The sequence below is a fragment of the Hyperoodon ampullatus genome, assembly GCF_949752795.1.
Source record: "Hyperoodon ampullatus genome assembly, chromosome: 17".
In the NCBI taxonomy this organism is placed as follows: Eukaryota; Metazoa; Chordata; class Mammalia; order Artiodactyla; family Ziphiidae; genus Hyperoodon; species Hyperoodon ampullatus.
This window is the reverse complement of record NC_136930.1, coordinates 18,239,717-18,266,114: the sequence shown is the minus strand read 5'-3', so window position 1 is coordinate 18,266,114 and position 26,398 is coordinate 18,239,717. Positions and strand designations below refer to the sequence as shown.

General features: G+C 36.5%; 1 protein-coding gene across 1 annotated transcript; it reads right to left on the bottom strand.

Moving 5' to 3' along the window:
* Nucleotides 1-1,106: 1,106 nt before the first annotated feature.
* Nucleotides 1,107-26,300, bottom strand: PI15 (peptidase inhibitor 15; the record flags this gene model as incomplete). Its single annotated transcript, XM_079722575.1, has 5 exons — nt 1,107-1,242; nt 4,452-4,567; nt 4,689-4,821; nt 5,823-5,941; nt 26,028-26,300. 5 exons carry the CDS (start codon nt 26,298-26,300, stop codon nt 1,107-1,109), a joined length of 777 nt encoding a protein of 258 aa, XP_079578701.1.
* Between the last annotated feature and the right edge of the window lie 98 nt (nt 26,301-26,398).

Sequence of the window (26,398 nt, the reverse complement as noted above, 5' to 3'; positions counted from 1 at the left end):
GTGCAGTAACCCTATTTCTGCGACTTTTCATACCTGTGACTTTTCATACCTGAATCTCATTTCTCTTGGGCCTTCTCAGTTTACTTAGGTCTTGCTTTCTGCCTTCCAAAATCACAACTATTTACTTTCACCCAGTAATCCCTAGTCAGTTGTTAGTTTTTCCCTGCCTGATTTAGTTTCAGACGCTATAGCTACATTTTCATGCTAATCGGAAGCCTTACATATTACACAGTGTGGCCTATCACCTATTCCACCTACATGTGAACATGGTTGCACTCACTTCCTCAAAATTACATGAAAAATAAATCTGTTAAAAAAATAATAATTTTACAGCAATATAATTAGGTGGCATTATTTCCTGAATATTTTTGTGAGCTTCTTGAAGTCAGGAACCATATCATATTATCTTTGCAAGATCAGAACATAACTATCAGAGTGCCTTGCCCATCGTAACCACTCAACACAAGATTCAATAAAAGAGATTAAGCAAAAGGCATGATTTGAACCTTACATAAGTCAAGAGTATCTTTTGGTGAACCCAAGTAAGATAAAATATCTCCAAAATGAAATCTGTGGTTGCTTAATTAAATTATTATATCCAGATATTACTGTGTTATTTTGCAAATCATCATTTTTGGGGCACTATAGAAGTGGGTGCTGAAGATGGCCCACCACCTCACATACATTTTAGAATAGGATTTTTAAAAATTTCCCTCAAGTTAACTACAAAATCATATTATTATCTATGTGTTATATCATCTATGTGTGCGTGTATATACACACACATACATTAGAGGCCAAATATATATTCTATTCCTTAAGAACATAATTCCTTTGGAAAACAAGTTTTGGAATTGGATGCATCAACTATGTCAATACTACATACACAATATTTTAATTTAGGCTTAGAGGTCAGAAAACAGAAATGGATGCTTTGTTTACCTCCAAGGATTAAACAAACATAATAGACAAACACTAATTTATACAAAGAATAATAAAAGGAAAACAAGGTTATGATAAAATATGTATAATATGTGCAAAACTCAATATATATATATGCCTATGATTCCCAGAAACCATTATATTTCCTGGAGGAAAAGACAAGCTTATTTAAACCAGTATAGGTAGTTTGACGTTACTCCTGCAAAACAAAGATTGTCGGTACAAGACCCCCCATAACTGGGAGGGCAAGCTGAACATGGTACCCCTACTTTATATGGTGCTTCTCCAATCCAGTTGCCCCTCGAAAAAAAAGAAGAAGAGAGCATTAGTGCTACTTGCCCATTCTTTAAAATCTGATTGTCCTTAAGCATATGATTACGTGTTGACATGTGATGAGATTTTTAGAAGTCTGTCGTTTTAGAAAAACACTAAAAGTTATAACCATTTCTTATTTCTACAGTAACTTGTTCTGTATATCTTACTTTTAAAATGTTTTCTTTCTGAGTCAATTAATATTATGTTAATTTACAGATAAGAAGTGAGGCACTGCAATGCATGGTGACATTATTAGTCATCCGACACCAGGCCTGATGCTCTGTCCACTCACCACAGCTGCCTCATTCCTGCAGCAGCCTTCTAGAGCACATGGGCTGTGTCCACTTAAACTTACTTCTTAAACACTCATGCTAATATTATTATAAAGATAGTAAAGTATATACAGATATAGATATATACATGTCCATTATATATCTAAAAATATATACATGTAATTCTGGGATGCTTAGAAACGGTGAAATGAGCAAGAAGTTTGTTACAAGCATAAAAAATAGGTTGTAAGTGTTCAAAGGATTTCTTTCTCAAGTTGAAAAAATAGTTTAGATTCTCAGTATTCATAACATGAGATATGGAAAACTCAGTAAGAGAATAATGGCTCACAGAAGCAGCCATTATAAGTGATTCCAAAACATTTTCCCATATGTAAACTCATAGTTATAATTTTTAGTAATACTATTAGTTTTTTTTATAATACTGGACCTATTTAACTGAATTATTATGTGTTATCAATATTTTTCTTCATCTGTAATTATGGCCATGATTATAGTGATACACCAAATTCACCATTTAGGATAGTTAAAAACAGCCACAATGCCTTATGTTATTAAGCTCTTTTAGCTGTGAGGAAGGAGGCAATGAATGTATTCTCAGTAGCATGGTGATTAGTAACTACAGTACTAAGAGACAGCAATACAGCCAGTGATGTGAAGGAAATTGAATGGTCAGGAGAAAATTTGGTTGTAGATAGTAAAAAGTCAGGGTTGAACATAAGAAAACAGTGTAAAGGCTAAAACACAAAACAAGTGGGTCTCATCTTTAAGACCTAAATAAGACCAAGCAGGTGACTCATACAGTGCATCTACCAGACATGAAAATACCCTTATGCAGTCAGTTGAAAAGTCAAGTTTTTATCTATAAAATATCTGTAAAGGAAAATTTGTCTGTAAAATGAAAAGTATGCTGATTATTCATATTACAAAATGAGATGAGATTACAAGGCTGCCCACCTCTATCTAGCTTATTCTACACTCTGCTTTCCAGAGAAGCTTCCTCAAGCATAATTTTGGTAATGTTACATGTTTGCTTATGAACATTCAAGGAGGTCCATCCCTCAAGAGTGCAGCTCACTCCTTTATCCTAATCTCTCCCATTCTACATTCATAATCTTATTTCCCTCTATATCTTTACCCAAACCTATAAAAATATATGAACCCAGCCTGTGGTATTTTAATTTCATATTTTTCAATTTATTCTACATAGCTTTTAGAAATTACACAGCACATATTTTTGGTAATGTTAACTTAGAAATACAATTTTATTATATAAAAATTATTATATATTATTTTACAAACTTTTCCACGAATGCAGGATAATTGTATTCAGTAGTAGATCAGTCAGTTGATAAACTTATATTATTTTTCCTTCTAATTTTTATTCTATTTCATCTAATTCAATTCATTCTCATTTATCTCTCTCTCTCTTTCTCTCTCTGTCTCTGTCTCCCCCCCAACCCCTTTCCTTCTCTGTTTTATTTTGCCCCTGAAAAACAGTTATACTTGAGATAACTTCATACTGGGATTGGAAGAAACATAGTCAACTATCAGTCAGGATTTTAAAACTTTCTTCATTGCCTAGGTTTCAAAAGAATGGTTCTCTATCACAGCAAATATAGCATACTAACACAATATCTTAAACTCTTAGACTTATAAAACAATCAGACATCATCAATAATATTACAAAATTCCAATCATGGCCAAAAACAGAATAGTTAAATGAATGTTATAAAAAAAAAAACCTCTTTCACTATTTGAGTACTACTTGGCCTATTTATGTCAGAAAGAAGGGTTAAAGTCTTAATAGGAAAATATACAGTATAAAACTGAAAATATCAAACAAATGCAGTTTTAATGCTTATCATAATGCAGCCACATTTTACTTTCCAAATCTTACTATTCTAATAACTCTGGAGAGGGGACCATCGGGAAAATTGCTATTTTTCTAACTTTGCAAAAACACTGCCACTGGCATACTACCATATAAATGAGTAATGCAGTTATTTGTGAAACATTTTCTCATTCCCTCCCCATACTGGCAAAGCTGGAGAAAATCTTTGTTTGGGACTTACTTTGGAAGACACCAGGAGTGTCATAAATCCTTTGTACATTTTAGTATTTATTCCAAATGAGAACAGACTCATGTATAAATACTGGAACATTTTATCCGAAGAGTCATTGTTATCAAAAAGGCATTTTATCAGATGTTAACAAATGCTTACTTATCCTCATATTATAAAGAATGTTCATAAATATGAGGCTATTTTATAATCTTTGATCAATTTTCACAATACCTTTTTATGCATGCCGTAAGAAGAAATTACTGAATATTTTTTGTACTGAAATTTAAATCATGGCAAAGCTTTCATTAAAAAGAAGTCATAGCATTTAAATTTTCCCTTCTGATTCTGAATGCCTCCTTAACCATCTATGGAAAAAGTAAACTGTGATTTTAATTTTACTCTTAAAAGAAAGAAGAAGGGCTTGTTTTGCTTTCCTAGTGAAAAAGCTAAGCCAACATTCTAGTACTGATTGATGAGAATACTGTGGTGTTGATAAATTCCCTAGAAGATCCTTTCCTGATGCCTTTTATATAGCTATCAAAAGCCTAGAAGCAGATGTTTATTTTATAATTACCATGCCTAAAGAAAGATGGTAAGGAGAATTTAGTGGCTCTCCAAATAACAAATAGTCTTGCCTGCAATTTTAATCTAGAATCCTTGTGAAAAGAAACCTTTCAGCTTGTAAGTTTTCAGATATACAAGAAGATGGAAGATTTGAGGATTAGTGCTTGTTAGTTAAGTCTTACTCATATTATTTACCTGTTAAAAATATCTATCAGACTGAAGATATTTAACATCATTAAAGATTCCAAGAAGTAGAATCCAACTGGATACTTACTTTGGGGCATAGTTGCATACCAGATAAACTGCACGGCGCCATACAGCTCCCCAAACATTCATGTTTTGACAAGTATGAATTGCACATCCTATTCGATTGGAAGTGGCCCAAACCATCTGAGAAAGTAAATCGATATACTGTTATTGAAGTTGGAGCTAGGAAAATTCATGTTCACCAAAATAGTAAGAGCACTTTTTAAAAGTATGAATCAAAAATGAACAAAACAATTAAAATAACCTGTGTATAATGTGTGCACATGGGGCCAAAACATCTCATAGGACATCTGGGATTGCAATCCTGGGGATATGGAAAAGCATAATCTTTCACTTCATCATACCATGGCTTGACCAACTGGAGAATAGAGCGATATCTAGATATGAAGAAACACAATGACAACTTAGAGTACAGTAGTGGCAATATATAGTGGACTCACGTTAAATTATAAGTTAATTGGTCCTTTTGCAGATTATTCATGGTAAATCAAGAACATACCCACCCCTCACAATTACCATCATCACCTAGTAGAATCCTCTATTCCTCCAAGTAGAGCCAAGCATGAAAATGCCCAGGACTGGAGCAAGTGATCCTGTATTTGTCTAAGTATGTGTCTGGTTGTTTCAAAAAGAGAAATGCAAATCTTTCAGGAATTATCATCTTTATCTTCTTTTAACAATGTCAAAAACTTCTTCCATCAGAATCTTATATACAATTAAGAATTAGATATATAAAAGAAGCTGTGATACTAGACTCAGTGTGGATTTTTTTCCCCTTAAACTTGAATTATTTTAATTTAATGATTGTACACCTGATTTTCCTCCCCTATGTGGAAGAGAATGAGTCTTTGGAATATTGGATGATGACACTCCACAGTGGTAGAAAAATTATCCTATTACTGGGAACAGCTTTATCCATTGTTGCATATACTTGCATATACATATGTGTGCCTATTTATACACATATGTGTAAATATATTGAATTTGTACAACACACACAGATACAGGTATATGCAAACATGGGAAGGTTGCATACACAATAATGGCTTCTGCCACCCACCATCAAGGGATTTTTCTGAGGTAGAGGAGATAGGATACAGGATACAGCCTGATCCTTTCAAAGATTCTGTGAGGTAAGGGTAGAATACAGGCTAAGGGAGGGTGTTCCAAGGGTGAAAGGGAAAACTGGGTTTTCTAGGCCCTTTTCAAAAATTAAATAATCCTTGAAGACATCTAAAACAGTCATAGGCCAAGCATCAGTGCCTGACACATAGTGAGCCCTCTTGCAGATATTACTTGAAATTGGCGTCACTAACCCTAGGAGTCCATAAGCAATAAAGTTGCGTAGATAAATAGTATCAGTGAAACTACTTCCTACCTTCCAGTTCGTACAGATAGATTTTGACCCAAAAATCTCAATAAGTAAGAAGGCCCATGGTCCCAAATGCAAGTAGCTGCCCAAGCCTCTGCAGATTTTGCAAGATTTTCATCCCAGACCTGTGAAAGTGAAAAAAACCTTCAGATTTACTGGGTTTGCTAGTAACAAACAAAAAGAGAAAAGAAATGGTACTACTATTTCCTAAAGTTCTTTCAATTCTGCTTCCTGACTAGAAGAAAGCAAATTTAGACCATTGTTATTCAAAGTTCTACAGTGCAATATTGTTATTCCTCAAAAATCTTTATTGTTTTTACAGGGCCATCTAGACCCAAAGTCCAGACATAAATTTTGGTAAAGGATAGGTTAACAAAAATATCGTATCCAGATGTAACTTGGAGATACCTCATACTGACCACTGAAGTTTGAATCCACCAAAGTCAATTGATTTCCCTGGAGTTTATTCACAGCAAAAAGGAGCCATGCTATTGATATATCTTAAAAATTAATGAGATCAAATTTATTCAAATCAAGGTACCAAAATTAACAATGTCTCATAGTCCAACTTTTTTATTGAGATATAATTGATATATAACATTATTAGTTTCAGGTGTACAACTTAATGATTTTTATGTACATATATATTGTGAAATGATCACCACAATAAGTCTAGTTAACATCCATAACCACAAACAGTTACAAATTTATTTTCTTGTGAAGAGAACTTTTAAGATGTATTCTCTTAGCAGCACTCAAATATACAATACAGTATTATTAACTGTAGTCACCATGCTGTATATTACATCCTCAGGATTTATTTTATAACTGAAAGTTTGTACCTTTTAACCACCTTCACATATTTCACACACCCCACCCCCCAGCCTCTGGTAGCCACCTATCTGCTCTCTAGATCTATGAGTTCAGTATTGTTTTTGTTGTTGTTGTTTTTAGATTCCCCATATATATGAGATCATAAGTTATTTGTCTCTTTCTGACTTATTTCACTTACCATAATGCCCTTAAGTTCCATCCATGTTGTCACAAATGGCAAGATTTCCTTGTTTATTATGGCTGAATAATATGCCATTTATCTGCTTATTTGTTGACGGACAATTAGGCTGCTTCCATATCTTTATTTTTTTTGCGGTACGCGGGCCTCTCACTGTTGTGGCCTCTCCCATTGCGGAGCACAGGCTCCGGACGCGCAGGCTCAGCAGCCATGGCCCACGGGCCCAGCCGCTCCGCGGCATGTGGGATCCTCCTGGACCAGGGCACGAACCCGTATCCCCTGCATCAGCAGGCAGATTCTCAACCACTGCGCCACCAGGGAAGCCCCCATATCTTGGCTATTGTAAATAGTGCTGCTATGAACATTGGGGTGAAGGTATCTTTTTGAGTTAGTAGTTTAGTTTCCAGACTAATAACCTAGAAGTGGAATTGCTATATCATATGGTAGTTCTATTTTAATTTTTTGAGGACACTCTATATTGTTTTCCATAGTGGCTGTACCAATTTACATTCCCACCAACAGTGCCCAAGGTTCCCTTTTCTCCACATCCTCACCAACACTTGTTATTTCTTGACTTTTTGACAATAGTCATTCTAACAGGTGTGAGATGATGTCTCACTGTGGTTTTGATTTGAATTTATTCCAACTTTTAAGTGTCAAACTATATTAAATTATAATATGATATAAATGATAATTTATATCATATGAATATTTGATAGTAATAATATTAGAACTTTTAATTGTTATGAGCTGGAAACATAGATTTACTTAATGTAACAATATATTTAAGTGAAAGGAAATTAATTTAGTGACTTTGAAATAAAATAGGAAAAAAAAATTGATGAACCCTTCAGAGACACTTTTACCCTAGAAGGCCATGACACCCACCCTGAAAAAAGATTTGTTAGTCACTTAGAAGTTGTCTTAAATTAGAAAAACAAAGTCATCTTACATAAATCTATCTAGAATTACATTAAAATAAATTCACTCACAAAATTACATGAAATCAGAATTATCAAGAAAGGATCTGGAGTAATTCTATGGTGACAGTGGCCATATGTCCACTGTCTGTGTAAAAAGAAAGATCATTCAAAAAGCTATAGTAAAATATACTTTCCTTAATTATCCAGAATATAATCTGCCCATTTTGTGGATTAATTAAATGTGGCAAAACATTACATAATACCCTTTTAATAAGTAAGTAATCAGTGTCAAATACAGTATATAAATGGAAAATACTCATTCTATAATATTTTAAAAGTTAGTGTCTCTTTATATACTTGTTTTCTCCTTTGAATTGATATCATGCTGTTTTACAGTTATAAAAAATATTTTGTATTATTCTTTCACACTTAGCTCTGTAAAATAATCATTTGATATGTTTTATGAATTATTACTTCAAACCTCTCCTTTTCTTTGTAAAAATTCTGTGCAGAAATATCAGTGACACAAAATAAATGAAAATCATAGTATTCTAGAACTGAAATTAACTTTTAAAAGTATTTTGTTTGGCTAATAATGGATTCATCTAGTATTTATTCTTCTGATATTTTTAATGAAATATGGATTTACAAAATATGGATTTCAGTTCACCAAAATGCAAAATATTACCATTAGATCACAAAAGAATTTTAGATGGAATAACATCAACAAATTATGTCTCTGAGCTAATTGTAGTCACTTTGGGAAAAAATACGTCTAAATATTATTAACATATTGAAGTGGTGTGCACTCAGAACAGTAACTGCTAAAAACAAGGCTTTTCTGTGTTTTTATATAATCTTTCTAAAAACAGTCTTTCTTATAGTCTTGTTCTGAAATATCAGCACTTCATGGCACAAATAATACTGAAAAAGAAAATAAAGTATCTTGTATTCTAACCCTAAGCCTACTGCTAAGATCATCTGCGACTGAGGACATGTCAATTATTCTGTCTCCCAGTTAACTCATCTCTAGGGTCCCTTTCCTCTTCAGCACTTCATGATTTCGTATACCTGAGTAACTCCAGCATCAGAATCAGGAAGATCTGTTATATTGACCTATGACTTGTTCAGTTCTAGCCTTTTCCGTACCACAGAGGAAACCTAGATTCTTCACAAAATAATTTAAAATATTTAAGGCAGTTAACAAACTTAAAGTAATTTAGCATATATAATTCTATATGCTTACTCATATACTTAAAACGTATTGTGTATGTCAAAGAGATAAACCAAAGAGTTCATGCCTGAAAAATATCTTACATGAGCACCATTTTTAAATTATTATAAAGGATTTTGATAGGAAGACCATGTATTTAGCATTACCGATGCCTACATTTTTAGGTGTTTCTATGTACAGATATTATAATTAAAATTTTTGAGATGATAGTTGTGAGGGAGGAGAGATGACCACTTTTTTTTCATCTCTCCATGTTTGCTTTTAGGAAACTGATTGGAGGGATTTCTGCTTGTCACTGAAGGAAGATGCTGGAGACCCTGGCAGCACTGGCCAGGTCCCACACAGAGAGTGGGATCATTTTGCCTTCCCATGGGAGACATACCAACTGTCTCTCTGATGCCCACTGCAGAGGAAGTCAGAAAGTCCTGTGCTCTTTCTTGCCTGTTTGTCCCCAGGCAGGACTCACACCCATCCTGTAAAGCGGGGAAGATCCTGCTCTGAAATTTAGGAATTGCATATCTACTGTTATTTGCTGTCTCTGTCTTTCTCCATTGGTGATGTATCCCTTTAATCCACAGTAGAATTTAAATCTATTAATATGATGAAAGGTCCTTCAGGGTTGAAAACAGCGAATAAGGATAGCTTCTTTCTTATCCATAAGCTCTCAATTACGATGAATGTTGCCAGTTTAACCATGTGAAAGAATTCTAACAACTTATACAAATTTAGGGAATGAAGTTGTAATCACCTAAGCATTTGACTAATATATACATTTCTGGATGCTTAATGGATAATCTATCTGCTGAATTTTGCTGAACATCTGTGATATTTATTTGAAATAAGTTTACTATCATACCCTACAAATACAGCAAAAGAAAAAAGGTCACAGGTGTGTACTTACTTAACATTCTATGGAATGACTAGCAAATATGCAACATATTATGATCACTTGTTAGAAAAGCTAAACACCTTATATTTATTCAGCTTTTATGCAGCTAGCCTCAAATTCTGTATTTCTAGTTCTTGTCCCTCTAAATGGATAAAATACTTTCACAGATAACTGAGTTATGAACACTTAAAATCTTATCATGCCTTCTAAAAATTAGGCAAAAATTAAGAAAATGATGCATGGAGACAAAACAACATTTACCGGAGCTAATAGAAGTTAGATATTATGATTAGATAACTCACAAAGTGAAGATGGCTTAAAACAGTGTCAGAGCACGCATACACCTATATATGTGCCCTATTGCTCCACGTGATTTTCTTCCATTCTTTGCTGTTACGAGCCATTTAGTTGGTCAGCTTGTAAGCGGATTGATTTACCTCTGGACTAAAATGTTTACCATGAACTACTCTGCTTATAAACAAATTTAGCACCTTGTCTGTGGAAACCACATAGTCTGATTAAGCCATGAGAAACATCCAGAATTCAAACTGATGTCATTTCAATAGCTAGAAGAGTGTGGCTCCAAGAGACAGGAGGGATATGAAAAGAATGCAGATCCTCCTCAAGTCCAGAGGTCTTCAGAGGTTAAGCCAAAGAAATACAAAATTGAGTCAAAGAATGTCTCAGCATGGGAGAAAATCACTGACTTCCTTAAGTTGAAGAATTAGAGAGTGATATGATCCAGCCCAAAGATGAGGTTGTTTTATCAGCCATTTCCTTAAGTTCTGTTACCCACAACTCAGTGGGCACCAGGACATCTGAAACTCCCTTCTTAAACCCGTCACTATCTCTGGACAATAAGAAATGTAGACCAACTGAAAGGCAACCCTGAAAATTACTTGAGAATATATACCCAACATTGTTTGTTATGACATACTGTTTTTTTTCAAGTGGGTAACATCTTTTAATTCCAAACGTAAGAATTAAATGTAGAAGTGTTTGAAAGAATTAAATATAAGGTGTTAAAAAGGATAAATAGGGGGCTTCCCTGGTGGCGCAGTGGTTGAGAGTCCGCCTGCCGATGCAGGGGACACGGGTTCGTGCCCCGGTGCGGGAGGATACCACATGCCATGGAGCGGCTGGGCCCGTGAGCCATGGCCGCTGAGCCTGCGCGTCCAGAGCCTGTGCTCCGCAATGGGAGAGGCCACAACAGTGAGAGGCCCATGTACCGCAAAAAAAAAAAAAAAAAAAAAAAAAAAAAAAGGATAAATAGGGCTTCCCTGGTGGCGCAGTGGTTTAGAGTCCGCCTGCCGATGCAGGCGACACGGGTTCGTGCCCCGGTCCGGGAAGATCCCACATGCTGCGGAGCGGCTGGGCCTGTGAGCCATGGCCGCTGAGCCTGTGCGTCCGGAGCCTGTGCTCCGCAGCGGGAGAGGCCACAGCAGTGAGAGGCCCGCGTACCGCAATAAAAAAAAAAAAAAAGGATAAATATTTCTAGGTAACGAATCTGTACATATTTGATATTATTAATACTTATAGTGGTTCAGAGAATATGGCAACAGGTTATTAAAGCAATAGGTTAGCCTTGTAATTTCAACATAAAATATATCAATAATTATTTATATTTGTGGTTTTAAATTAAGATTTTTAAGAAAATCTTGTTACAATTTTTAAACAGTATTGCAAAATTTAGAACTTAAGAATCACTGTATTGCTTAGGCTTTTAAGACATTTAAATATATGGAAATTATTTTCAATAAGCCAATTGAAGTACTAAAGGTCAAATATGTTAAATCTATAAATGCAGCTTAAAATTTAAATTAATTAGATTTGTAAGTAGTAACAAACATTAAACAAATGTGATTGTCAAAACTTGCTAGATTTCTGAATAGAACAAAAATATATGTAAATGAAGCTAAATTAGAGGAGAACAAGAAATATTAAATTTGAAAATGACCTCTTAAAAAATCTTTTCTGCACATGGAAACCATCTTCAAAGACATAAAATACTAAAAAATAAAACTATCACACTGCATTTTTGAAGACACATTTCTAAATTGGTTATTGTCATGGATACTATGATAGCAATGGCATTGGAAACAGTATGGCATATCATATAGACACTTATTTTCTTGGACTGACATGTGGTCATTTCTCATATATTTAGATAAAAAGTAAAGGCAGTTTAGATAGACAAGTTTTTGGCTTTTAAAAATAACTCAGCTGGGGCTCTTTGTTCTTTTTCTGGGTTAGATTGGGAAAGCAGTGCTGACTTATAGAAGTGAGAAAGAGCCATTAAAAAGATATTAAGTGATGACAAAATTATTTTCCCTGAGGGCTGCCAGAAGCTTTTAAAAAACACTTCATGGGCATGATTGTGGTTTTGTTTTGAAATTGGGGTTTATTCCCTTTCAGTGGAAATGCTTGTGAAGTGCCAATAAAGGAAACTGAGAGCTGAATATATGACCCAGTGTTAAACCAGACAGGAGGGAAGAATGGGCCTTGGTAAGACTGGAGGCGGGGGGTGGGTGGGGGGGGCGGTGCAGCACAGGAAGAGAAAAGGATTTCCCATGGGAAATTGGGGGCACTAATTAGATTAATTAAATGATATTAAACCGATTATACTTTAAAAGAGAACTAGTTAAGGTACTTGATTTAAAAAAAATTCCCGCAAGCCTCAAAAATGACCATAAATATGGGACCACATTATATCACAAAGTATCAACGTGGGGTCCTAAGCATTTTTTAAATGTTTAAACGAAAATAGTGAAGACTTTCCTCAGGTAAGATGAGTGCTACCTTTCATGTAGGTGGAAAAGGTAAATTTCTATTAAAAAACGATGTATAAGTATACTTTTTTAGAGGTATTCTGAACTGGATCATTGCCAGCAGCATAAAGCCCTTAAAAACAAACACAAAAGGACTTCTCTTGACCCCTTTTCATCTTCGTCTTCCAATGCACCATTCCTCTTCTTCTTTTTACAATGAAATTTCTCAAGTGTTGTCTTAACAGAGAATTTTCAGTTTTTCTTCTTCTACTCTTGAGCCCACCCCAGGCAGCTTCCCCCCGCTACCTCCACTCTACCCAAATTGCTCACATCAATATCATAAATGGTCATTTCCTGGTCACCATGTTATTTGTTCTATCAGCAGCTTTTAGAATGCCTGACCACTTGCTCCTCCTGGACCCACTTCCATCCCCTGTTTTCATGACCCCACCCTTGCCTTGTTTTTCCCTGGCTGCTGCCTTGTTTTCCTCCATATGTTTGCTGATTCTTCCTCATCTCCCTAACCTGTGCATGCTGGAGGATTCCCAGGGCTCAAGCCATGTCTCTGTCTGTCTCTCTGTCTGTCTGTCTGTCTGTCTCTCTCCCTCTCTCTCTCTTCTGTTTCATCAATTCACTGCCTAGGTAATCACATCCAGTCTCACACATTGAAATACTATTTATAAGCTGATGGTACTCTTCCAAATTATGTCTATAGACCTCTCCACTGAATTCCAGACTGATTTATCCACCTATTGGCTTTAAACCTCTACTTAACAAGTCCAAGATTGAGTTCCAGTATTCACAACCCTACCGCCACTCCCTACCCTCTAACCAGCTACTCCTACAGTCTTCCTCCCATCAGTGGATGGCACTACCCTTTTTCTTCTGGTTCAGGAGTCACCAAATCTATCCCATTGCCTACTTATGTGTTATCTATAGCTGTTTCTGTGTTACAGTGGCAGCACGGACCACAAGGCCTGCAAAGCTAAATATATTTACCATTTGGTCCTTTACAGAAAAAGTTTACCAATTGCTTTTGTAGTTGCTCAAGCCAAAGAGTCCATAGACATCTTTACTCTTTCTTTGCTTAGTAATCTTTATATGCTCTGTCAGCAAATCTTGTCGATCCTGCCATCAAAATCCTGTCTATCCAGAATATACCCACTGATCATCACCATTATTACCACCACCTTGAGTGAAGCCACCATCATTTGTTATCTGGATTATTGAAAAAAACTCCTAGCTGAGGGAGTGTTTCATACACATAAAGCCTTAATATATAAATTAAGGAAGGCATGGATAAAAAAAAATTCAGAATTTGAGGTAAGATTATTTAAACAGGATTGGTGATTAGGAAATAAAGGAAAAAAATTTTCGGTGCTTTAATCTATGCATGGCTCAATCTATACCTCAGTCAAGTGCTTTGAAAATACCAAAGTGCTATTTAAATATAATCAAACACAACTGATTGGGTTGGGGGTTGGTCTAGTAATGAAAATGAGTATTGGGTGTCAGATGACAAAATGCAACTGCTGCTTGACATCTGGACAGTTATATGAAAGAGAGAGAGAGACTTGGAAATGAGTGAAGTTTTCCCCACCCAGAGAGACTCTTCCTTTTTAACCAATTGCTGAAAAGTAGGAAGTGGGCACAATGTCTCTAAACCTTGAAACTTTTCAGGATAATCTAGAAATCCTGATGTATATGTGAAATGTATCCACTTCTACATGTTGCCAAATAGCCTTTTAAATGTAAAATTCTCTACAGTTCAACACTTGCAGAGCAAATTAAACATGACTACTAATTGGAATGGTTAATGGGCCTACAGTTTATGAACTCTGATGGGAGGTATCATTGTCACCATTACACTTACGTAGATGTGTGATCTTAATACACAAGGATGGTGGCAAGAAAGAGTGACCCTGGAACTGTCTTGGCCCCAAATCTCCTTACACCAAACTTACCAGATGGGGACTGCTGTTTTGTTATCAACAATGGAAAATGCAAGAAATGCAAATTTCCAGATCAACCAATAGAATCCTAGATAATTCGTTAATCTACACAGCTAGGAACTGACTGCTTATTGAGAGGGCTGCGCAGTATTGGGTACTGGGAATTCAACAGTCAGCAAGGCTGACATGGACTCTGCTTTACAGTTTAGGAAAGAGACAAGCAATTAACGCACTACCAAATAGTGAATAATTGTTAATAAATTATGGCAAATGTATATAAATTAACTAGTATGTAATACATTATCCATTATCCATATATAATGTATGTAACATGTTTTATAAAGCCACTTCCAAAAACATGTGCTACTTAAAAGTTGCTTCTTGAGAAGTGTCCTTAGTCAATCATGTAAATTCCCAATTAAGTGTTGTTCCACACTGCAGACATCTGTAGCTCACCCACAGTAACCACAGGATGTCTTCTGAAAACGAGTGCTGAGTGAATATGCAAGTGAAATTTTGTGATAATATAGAAATTATCACTGGAATAATTCTTTTGGTTTAACATATTAAGTCTTTCGGTATGTAGTCTTTTGATAAATAAATGGATATTTGAGCCAAAAAATATCTTCCTCAGCTCAGTTTTGTGTCCTGAATCATGATATAAAATATTCTTAAAGCACGTTATAGAGTTCTCACCTGGAAAATCATTCCAGAATCTCCAAGGGAACTGGACTCAGTGAAGCAAAATTTCAGAGTGGGAGACCTTGAATGTGTGCTTACAAAGTGGTTCTGTGCTCTTCTTCTGGTAAGAAATAATTGTCTAAAGCTTATTTGGTGGAGTGTCATTCTGACTGCCGAGGACTTGGGGCCTCCCCTCTCCTCTCCCACCCCTACGCACCACCCCCCCCGCCATATTCACACCACAGAAGAGGTTTAGGAAGAAGGGGGCATTTCTGGAAGTTAGTTTTCATTTATAAGCACTTACATCAGTATCCTTCCTCTCAGTTCTGGTATACTGTTGATCCAAGATTTGACAAAAATTAAAAATAGCATTTCATCAGGAAAATGCCTGGGCTGTCACAGACACTGGCTGCTAAGTTCTGTGCGCATGTTTGTTCTGTGCATTTGTGGACGACAGAATTACAGGTGAGAGAGGTAAAGCAACTGTCCTGTATGTTACTGTGCAAATAAGACAACATCATTCATTCTGAGAGTGACAATTCCAGGAGAAGCGAACATGTAGTCCGTGGTGACATGGATATGAGTAGAGAGAACAGATGAGATTCATGGTCCTTATTCAGAAATCAAGGGAACTCTAAATGGCTTGATTAACTGAGATACAAGAAGTAATGTACATAACTCTCTGAGAATTCAAAATTTGTGGGGGAAAAAGAAAAAAATTTAAAAGCAAGGCAATCCTTTTCCATAATAACATTGCATCTGTATTTAAAATACACATTTGATCTACAAGCCACTTAGTTCATGAGAATTTGATATGACTCAACAGGATCACACGCTACCTAATCTGCCAACCCACTGTAAGATGTGTCCACAGAAGTACAACAAATGGAGAATCATTTGTCATCGCTACTCTGTGCTGGCTGGGTCATGTCAATCCCAGGCACCTCACTGTCAGAACAGCACACACATGTTGGAACCCAAACAAGGACAAGAGCCTGGTGAAAGGCATTCCTTGCTCAGAGCCATACTGCTTGCAGATCCCAAGATGATCGAACTGGCACCATTCCTGTGTGTATGTGTAATGTGAGAGGTAGCATGGGAGGCGGGGAGGGACTTGATTTTCCATTCCCTTAATGGCACAACTTCTTACCTTTTCCAAGATTTTCAGAAAGCAAATATCTTCATGCCACCTTCCTTACGCTGGCCATACTCTGGTTGCAAGAGGTGGTGTGTACAGGTATTTCACACAAAAGGGCTGGAGGCTTAGAAACAGCTGGGTGACTGGGGGACAAACGTTTAAGGCATAGATGCTCACAGGCTTCAAAGACTTGAGACACTATCATAATACAGAGCTTTCCTATGTGGTTGCCAAGGTTAGAAAGAGTACAGGAAGCAAGATTTGATTCCATATGAAGAAACACTTTCAAATATTCAGCGATGTCCTCAGATAAAAATGCATGTGGAGCGGGCTCAAGAGCAGATGAACTCATGGAGGTGAGTGTGTATTGTACAGTCTTTCAAAGCATGGGCTTTGTTGTCATACAGAACTGCTTTCTCATCATTTTGATTTACTTGCTCTGGGACCTGGGGGAAGCAACTTACGCTCTCCAAACTTCAAATTTCCTGTCTCTAAATGAGGAAAATTGTCCCCATCTCACGAGACTGTTGTGAAGGTTAGGCAAGATAGTGATTGAAGAGAATTTAGCACAGCTCTAGCACGGCAGGGTGTACAGATTGGTAAACGCTATTATTATTGGAAGATCAGGCACTGGAAGAGTGGTGGTGTCTGTGAACTAGAAAGATGCCTAAAGTGAGAGGTAATGAGAGGTGCACTTTTGATCACTTATCTGGCAGCCTGAAGTTTGAGACACATCAAGCTTTAATCTCAACTTAGCAGGCAATCAGATAAAGTGAAAACAGATAAACCCTGAAGCAACAAACTAATCAGAAACAGAACTGTGTGTAGATAACAAGGACCTGGCTTCTGGGCAACATAACATCAGACAGTGGAAGATAAAAATTAGAGAACATTTCAGAAGTTTTAAAACCTATTAATTCCCCTCCTTAAATCCCTCTTTAACATATGTTTTATCTTTAAATTTTAAGACCATTTGTTGATAGATTCTAGCAACTGTTCTCCTTTCCTGGGAAATTAATACCCACCAGCTATCATTTAATACTGTAGTTATATGCCAGGAAGACATGTTCATGTGTGGTTAATTTTTTTCACCAACTCAGTGTTACAATCAGCTAAAAACTGACTTCTTGATTGTTAAACTGTCTTGTGAGACACATACAAACCCCATACCTTGCTGTTGCCCACTTAGAAGAATCCAGATGCCTTTCCGCCTACCTACTGCTTGCTGAAAATATGATCTCACTGGAATGCAGAGACAGATTTGGTAGAATGTTCATATTTAATGAAATTATGAAATGTGAATTTGATGCACTATGTAGGGTAAAAAGGTATTGTGCCCTTAAGCAACATTCCTGGACTGTTTCAGTTTGGAGTATGTGATGTGAAATTTTAAGAGTCATGAAGTTTAGTCTAAACACACAACTTTGGGGGCATTCTTCCATATTTGTGTCAAAAAAAATGCTTGGTACCTGATTTTAGACTCTATGGGTAACATAGACTGGAAACATTCAAATCAACCCTCCAAACCTCCGTCCATGATGTATTTTATGCCAAACATTTCTCTTGACCATTTTAAGCTGTTAGTCTTTATCTTCCCTGCCTTCTTCCCAAGCCATTCTTCAGAAATTCTCATAGACAATTAAACATCTTAAGTTCATAACCATTTAATGACCATTGACTGACTATTAAATTGTTTTCAGATATACTAAATGCAGGACACCAGACCAGCCAGACTAGTCAACTTCGATTTTTCTGAAGTCCTTTGATTAGTTTCCAGAAAAACCTTATCCTGAGTGTGTCAGAAGACTAGATGGACCTGGTGCTATTTAGGCCCCTGAAATAGACTTGGAGTCCTGTTGATTTAAGTCTCAGCACTGATTCTTAAAAAAAAAAAAAAAAAAAAAAAAAAAAAAAATTATTTTTAAAAGATACATGAAACTTTCTTGCAAAAATTCTTGAGTAGATTCCCAGACATAAAATCATGCATCCATGCTGTCTCCATGACACTACCCTACACCCATTATGTAAAGTGGTCCGTTCTGATTACCAAAGCATATTCCCAACCAAAATTCTTTGTATTGAAAGAATGTTCCCTCCCACACACTAGCTACTTTTTTCAACCTCTGTAGATGTGTACCCTGGATGATAAACCTTCAGCTACTTAATGACTACCAGAAACCTGCACTTTATTTTGTGTTCTCCAACTCAGGGAAACCCAATTGTCCTAGTCAAAAATGGAGGCATCCTCCTTGGCTGCTCCATCATATAAATCCTCATGCCACTTCTTCATATAAATCACTTACTCATACTGATTTGATCCCCAGATTCATTTTGTCACATCCCTATGGCCTTAAATGTCATTGAGGCTTCAATGATCTCTCGCCCAGGTTATTATAACAGTCTGTTGACTGTGCCATTACTTCTGCCTGTCTCCAATCCCTTTCTCAACCTGTAGCCAGAATGACCTCTCTGAAGGCAAATTAATTACACAACTTAAAACCTTCAACCACTTCCCTTAATCTTAGAATAAAACTCAAACAAGTTTCTGCTTGCCTTCCCAGCCTCATCAAACATCACTTTTTCTTTTATCCTCTACATCCAAGCCACACTGAATTTCATCTCTGCCTTCAAGGTACCATGCACCTTCCCAGAACACCCTTCCCCACCTACCACATATTCCCTCTTTCCAACTCCTGCCTATATAACTTTTATTTATTTTTCATATTTAATATTTGAAATCATTTCCTTCTGGAAGCCTTCCCTGCATCTCTACCCCCAGTCCAAGTCTGGGCCAGATTTGCCCCATGTGATCCCAAAGCACCTGTATTTATTCTACTTCAGCACACAGCTCACTGCTTTGCCCACTTACTCATCCATTCACAGTACTTCCTATCAAGAAATGTCTTTTTGCTCCCCGCTGAATCCCTCAGCACAATGCCAGGCACATGAATAAATACTGTGGAATGAGTGATTAAATACTGAGTGACCCCTGCCCACCTCAGCACCATAGCCATGTGCTCTTTACATGGAATGCTCAGCAAAGGTTAAAAGACTTCATTCAGTTGTACCACAGATTGTTACTGAGTGTTCTCTGTGGGATAGATATGATGCTAAGTTCTATAAATAGTCAGCAGGAATATAATAAAATTTTCTATACCATTGCGTATGGTCAAATATTATTTGCCACCAAAAAAGCAGTGTTGAATACTAGGAAATACGGTCGATATATATGTAGCCTATGTGTGATTCAAAGCTCTGCCTTCTACCAACTGATGGTGAGGTTCTGAATCACATCATGTTAACGTTTTTACATTTGCACATCTTAGAGCCTATACTCAAAACAATCACAAACAAAATGTCCTTACTTTCAGCTGGCTTCATAAGTGGAGAGCTAAACATTCATATATAAGCAATACTAAGTAAGTAATACTACGCAACATGCACCTTGGAAGAAAATTCATACAGAATGTGCCCAGTCTCCATTTGAAGCCAAGACACTTAAAAGGTTCTACATGTAGGAGAACAGGAATGTGGAGTTTCAAATGTGCTGGAGAAATGCCTTCCTGTCAGCAATCCTTCTCAGTTCCCTGCTGGCTGGCAATGTTCTCAGGAGGCTTTCTAGTGGTCATAAAAGCATTCATTGAAAAAATTTAGGTTAGACACATCAAATTTCTCATGTTTATGAGAAGAAAATTGGGTTATCCTTTCCAAATGAGAGGAAATGTGCCATCTGGTACAGTATATGGTTTCATTTAAAAAAAACGATAAGGATAGACATCACAAGTGTTTTGTCAACTATGAATAAAAAAAAAAAAGTCTTTTACATTATCTACATTCTCTTACACACAAAGCCCAAATAAACAAAATCCAAATTTTTCCTTATTCTCAAGACATAAATTACTGTAGGCAAATACTTTACTGGCTATTTCTGAGAACGGATTAATCTATTCTCCATTCATTCATTTTAGTCATGCTTTCTGTAACTTTACTACCTGCTGTGACTTGGTAACTAGTATTTTTCTCTTTTCCAGAAAAGTATAGGAGACTTATTCCCTTAGCTCTGCAAATAATATTTGCAGGTACCAAACAAATGAAATAGGCCATATTATCAATATAGCTATTTTGGCTTCTTGAAATTACATTACACATTTTTTTTTCAGTTTTAAGTTGTTCAGTTCATATCTATGATTATCTTCACGCTGTCCCCTACCTGTCTTTCCACCATTCTCTACCATCTATGAAGATGGCTACCATGTGTTCTCATGAACTACTTCCATTAACTGTTCATACCTGTCACTGTGGTAGGTGTAGGTGTCCAGCTCCTCCTCACCTTTGACTAAAAGAATGGCCCTGTTGGGCTTCCCTGGTGTCACAGTGGTTGAGAGTCCGCCTGCCGATGCAGGGGATACGGGTTCGTGCCCCGGTCCGGGAAGATCCCACATGCCGCGGAGCGGCTGGACCCGTGAGCCGTGGTCGCTGGGCCTGCGCCTCTGGAGCCTGTGCTCCGCAATGGGAGAGGCCACAACAGTGAGAGGCCCATGTACCGCAGGAAAAAAAAAAAAAAAAGAATGCCCCTGCTGATTCAGTGGTTGCCACCTCTTGGGTCACCTTCACAGCCAATCTAAACTCCATCAATTCATAGTGCCATCTTTCTCATATGCACCTCTGACCCTGCTCTAAAACATCCATGGCCTCCCTAATTGCTCTTGTATTAAGTGATCCTCAGTCTTTTCTCAAAATCCTTGAAAACATGGCTAATGTGTTATGCTTTTTCTTTCCTGGCGATTTTGTTCATTCATTGCTTTACCTATTATAACATCCAATCCTACCCTTTCCTGAGCACCTATCTCATATACCCTTCCTCTAAGCAGCCTTTCATGATTTTGCCAACTAGAGATTACCTCTTCTTTCTTTGATTTCTCCATGGTATTTTGGTCTGTACTCTTTTATCACATCAGTCTTACACAGCAGTGTCTTATACTGAATTATGTGCCTAAGGTTTTCTTTTTTCCTGCTTGTTTTTCCTGTTTTGTTTACAGTTTAAATACAAAGATTTCTGTTATCTTTGGATCTCATCCTCTCACAGAAGGACTTCACATTTTTTTAATTAATTTATTCAATTGCCTTAAATTCAAGAAATATCTTACAAATTTTACTCCATGTCTGAGTCTTGTAATTTCATTCTTTTAGGGAATGATTCTTATTCTAAGAAACTAGTGTGGTCTGTGGTTTAGAGTCATGGTTTAAGTTGCCCTTAGGAAGAATGAAAAACAGCTGGTGTCCAAAGAGCTATGGAAATTTGTCAAAAAACTAATCATAGAACAGAAGCCAAGAGTTTGACTTGCATATCTTAAACTCTATCTATATTATTATTTTTTGAAAGGATACAGTGTTTGGAAAATCATGACCAATATACCCAAAGAAGATATTATACACTAAAATATGAATGTCAACACTCTAGTGTTCAAATTGTGTCCACTTAATTTACTCAAGCATACACTAACATAACCAAGTACTTAAAGAGGATAAAATCATTTAATTTTAAGGGGCTTTCTTTTTTTTAGTATTTTGAAAAACTTCTTTTTTATTTTAGGTGCACAGGATAAAATGTTATTATAAATGATGAGTGAACTTTAAATATAAATAATAATATCAAATTTGATTCAAGTTATAAACATGTAACAATTCGTAGGGATTTCAAATCCACCAAATAATGGTTGATACTGTCTATACACAAGAAATTTCCCAAGAAAATAGTTATACAAAGGTGAATAAACATAGACTGAGCACCCTGAAAGTGTAAAATTAGGAAGATTGCAAGAAATATACAAATAACTGTAAATTGAGTCTGAATGTAATAAGAGCAGTGTGATAAACATAATAGGCTACAGTGGTTCAAAAGAAGGAGAAATCAAATATGGCTGTGAATGTAAGAAATATCAATGAAGGACACAACATTCTTACATAAAACTTGAAGGGTAGGATTATAAATATTGGAATAAGTTAAGGAGGAGACATTAGAAGGTGAGGAAATGGCGTGGGAAAAGGCTCAGAGAGTAAAGTTGTGAATGAAGGGGATTGCAAATCAGGCTGGTGCAATTAGAAACAGCCCTGATACCAAGGGGGAAAGGGGTGGAGTGGGAGGAATTGGGAGACTGGGATTGATACATATATATTATTGATACTATGTATAAAATAGACAACTGATGGGAATGTACCATATAGCACAGGGAACTCTACCTAATGCACTGTGGTGACCTAAATGGGAGGGAAGTCAAAAAGGGAGGGGATATCTGTATGTGCATGGCTGTTTCATTTTGTTGTGCGGTGGAGGCTAACACAACACTGTAAAGCCACCATACTCCAAAAAAATTAATTTAAAAAAAATAGAGAGAACCCTGAGCTGAAGACCATCTTCTATGAGGCTCCCATGGTGATATCACCCACTGATGGGGACAGTTTGAACACAGGGCTGGTAGCCATACTGAGGTGAGTGTCCTAAGCTTTTGAGGTCCCTATTTGAGGTTAGGAATTGAACTCACTTTCGAATTGTTCACATTCCAAAGCAATGTTAAACAAATTAAAATAAAAGTGACAGTGTTCAACTGAGATCTGTATTTTTCACCTGGCCTGGAGGTTAAAGTTACTGACATTCCTGCTTGACCTGTTAGATTTTATTTCTCTCAAAGTTTCTCTGAGTCTGCATGAGGGATCCAATGAATTATTTCAGTTGGTCAATTTACTCACAGAGACTTAGGAGTTCACTAAATTGAGCACATTTTTCTAACTGAAGTAATCTGTTCTTCTCCCCCCACCTCAGGGAGTTTGCCCACTCTCTTCCCTCCGTCTGGAATGGTCTTCCCTCATCTATCAGTGCAGCTTACTCCCTCACCTTCCTCCAGGACATCTGAGGGAGCCCTTCTCTGACCACACTATTACATTTCCCAGCCTCAACCTGCTTTATTTTTCTTCATAACCTTATCTCCTTCTAACATATTATGTAATTTATTTCTCTTGTTTATTGCCTGATTGCCACCCAAGAGGCCAAGCATTGTCTATTTTATTCATGAATTTATCCTGGGTGCTTAGAATAGTACCTAACATATAGTAAATGCTCAATAAATATTAAGTGAATAGATACATGTGTGATGAAGTATATGCAGTATTTACATGATAATTTGAGACAATGTTACTTTATAGAGCTTAATATTCTGACTACTGTTTCTCATTAACTTTGCTAAGTGAAGAAGGATTTATAAAGCATTTACTATGTAACAAGCACTGTATTATTATGTAGTAGCTCCCATATTTGAAAAGCAAATAATAAGAAAGGAATGACAAATAGAATATGAAAACTATATGATTTCAGCTGGCATTGCAAATAAGGAAACAGAGATATCCTGACATCTCCAGCAGTTTCCCCCAGTGAAGTATTTGCTCGATCTAGTGAATGAAAGGATGCTCCCCAATACAAGCATAGGCTTTGAAATTACACAGACCTTAATTCTAATTCCAATGATACCGTTCATTATCCAAACCACCTTCACCTAGTCATTAACTTCTCTGTGTCTAAGTGATTTCATTGGTAAAATGAGGATCGAAATATTAACCTCACAGGGAGACTGTGAGCTATCAAATGAGATCATCTATGGAAACAATTAGCCAAGTCCTTGGCACATAGAAACAATTTAATAAATGCATGTGGAATGAATTAATTCTTGATCAGTGGGAAAAAATATAACTAGAAAAATGTGGCTTTTTAAGATATGTTTCTACTGCATTGTACCCCCCATATTATTCATGATGATCCCTCTTCCCTCAATATTATTGAAATAATAAATTGCATTATATGTTGATTGGTTATCATATAAATTATTGTTCCCATTTCACAGAGAAGGAAGTTGAGTCTTATGCGTATTAAGTATCTTGCACAAGGCCACAAAGTACACAGCAGAGTTAGGATTTCACCCCCACGTGAAGTCCTCTCCAAAGCCGGTTCATTTGTCTTGATCCTCACCTTAGTCTGCATAGCTATATGATTGCCGCCAGGAAGTATTCCCTAAACCTGCAGTCTGGGTAGCATACCTTTTTGAGCTCAAATAGAATCTTATGCATATTTCTCTCATAATGCATGACGTTTGAAAACATGTTTGTTCCTCTCCTTTCTATACCTGGACATCACCTTATAGAAACACCTGTTCAATGTGAGTAATTGTTCCTATTTTTAGATCTTGAACAGGTTTTCACTGGGCACTTTCACAGTAAGCTCACAGAAACCCATAAAAATTAACGTTTATTGAACACTATTTTTCTGTAGGCTCTGGTCTAATTGTTCTAGTCCTCAACTCCATACGTTCCTCATAACAACCCCATATGGCAGATACTACCTTTATCCTCATCTTAGAGATGATGAAAATAAAGCACAATTAGGTAATGAATTCACTCAGCTTATATTCCAGGACTGGGGTTTGAACCCAAACATTTAGATTCCAGACTCCATATTCTTAATCATGAGACTATATTGCCCCTCATACACCAGGACTGATGACATCTTCTTTTCCACTTTCATTTAAAAATCCTAGAAAAATGCATTTTCATAGAGTCTAAATTGTACTTCTATGAACCATGACTCTCTTACATTTGGCAAGTCTTTATTTTTCTTGTGACACTGATATCTACAATTAGTCAAACTTTAAAAGCTTATTTAAATAAAATAGATAAATTTAGAATCTGACAGAAATCCCCAAATTTTAGGTCAGCACTTACAGAGAGTTGTTAGTGGTACTGGCATACCCACCCCAACTTAGAAATACCATACTGGTGGTCTTCATTGCCTTAAACAGGCTCCAAGCTGTGCTCTTGGAAGGTGCTGGAAGTTAAACCATAACCTTGTATAAATTCAGAACCAAAAACAAAGAAACTTTAAAAAGACATCTATCCTTTCAATACCAACTTTTTAAAAAAACTTTCCAAGTAAAATGATTTAAACACAGAGAGCCCATTTTTTATTTTTAAGAGAGAGCAAAGAATGTGTTCATGGCAAGTTGGAACAGTGTGCAAATGTGCTGACTTCACTGTTATCTGAACGACAAAGCATTAAATCACAAGAAGGAAAAAGTCAGCGTGTCCTCTGAGAATACAAATAGATTAGTGTCAGGAAGAGCTTTGTCCAAGAAAGGGAAGAGACACCTACCCAGAGAATAATTCAGGCACATGAAACCTATAATTCAAAAAAATTATTTTCAAAAAAATATTTTAGCTGATAAATATGACTACTAGATAAACAAAGCACAGAAAAAGTTCCATGTGAATTTTTTTTAAGTGGACCTTCCAAATGTGATCAGTCATCACACCCCACTCTTTACCTCTTTCTTATATAAGACCTGATTCATTAATGGTTATGGAACTCACACAAAAAAATTAAATCCCTTTCCTCCCTTTTAATTATATGATGGAACAGTACTTAAGTTTACCAGGCACTTAAGAACATTCCCTAAGTTAAAAGGTGTAAAAAACCCCATATCCCTTAACATATGAATTATTTAGATTCTCCTAATGTACAATTTAAGTAAAGCGTCCTCACTCAGAATTCAAAGAAAACAAGGTTCTCTTACCATATATTCCATGTTTGCTGCTGGTGGGAACACTTTGCCCCGAACTTGGTTATGATAATCAAGAATGGCGATCATGTCATTCTGCGAAATGTAGCGCTTCCGCCTGGCTTTGGGGATGTCCGCAGAATCTAGTTGTGCTTTTAGAGCTGCTTCAATATCAGTGAAATTATTGGTTGGCGGGGATGAGTCAGTGGAATTGAGTAAGACGACGGCACTTGCTTCACAGAGAAGGGAGAACAGGAGTGCACTGCTGATGGCAGAGATTGCTATCATTTTGAGAGGTGGAGAGGGAGAGGCCACAGAGTTTGCCTTAAAGCAGAAAGGTAGAGTTATGGTCTATGAAAGGAAAAAAAAAATAGGGCCAGAGGGTA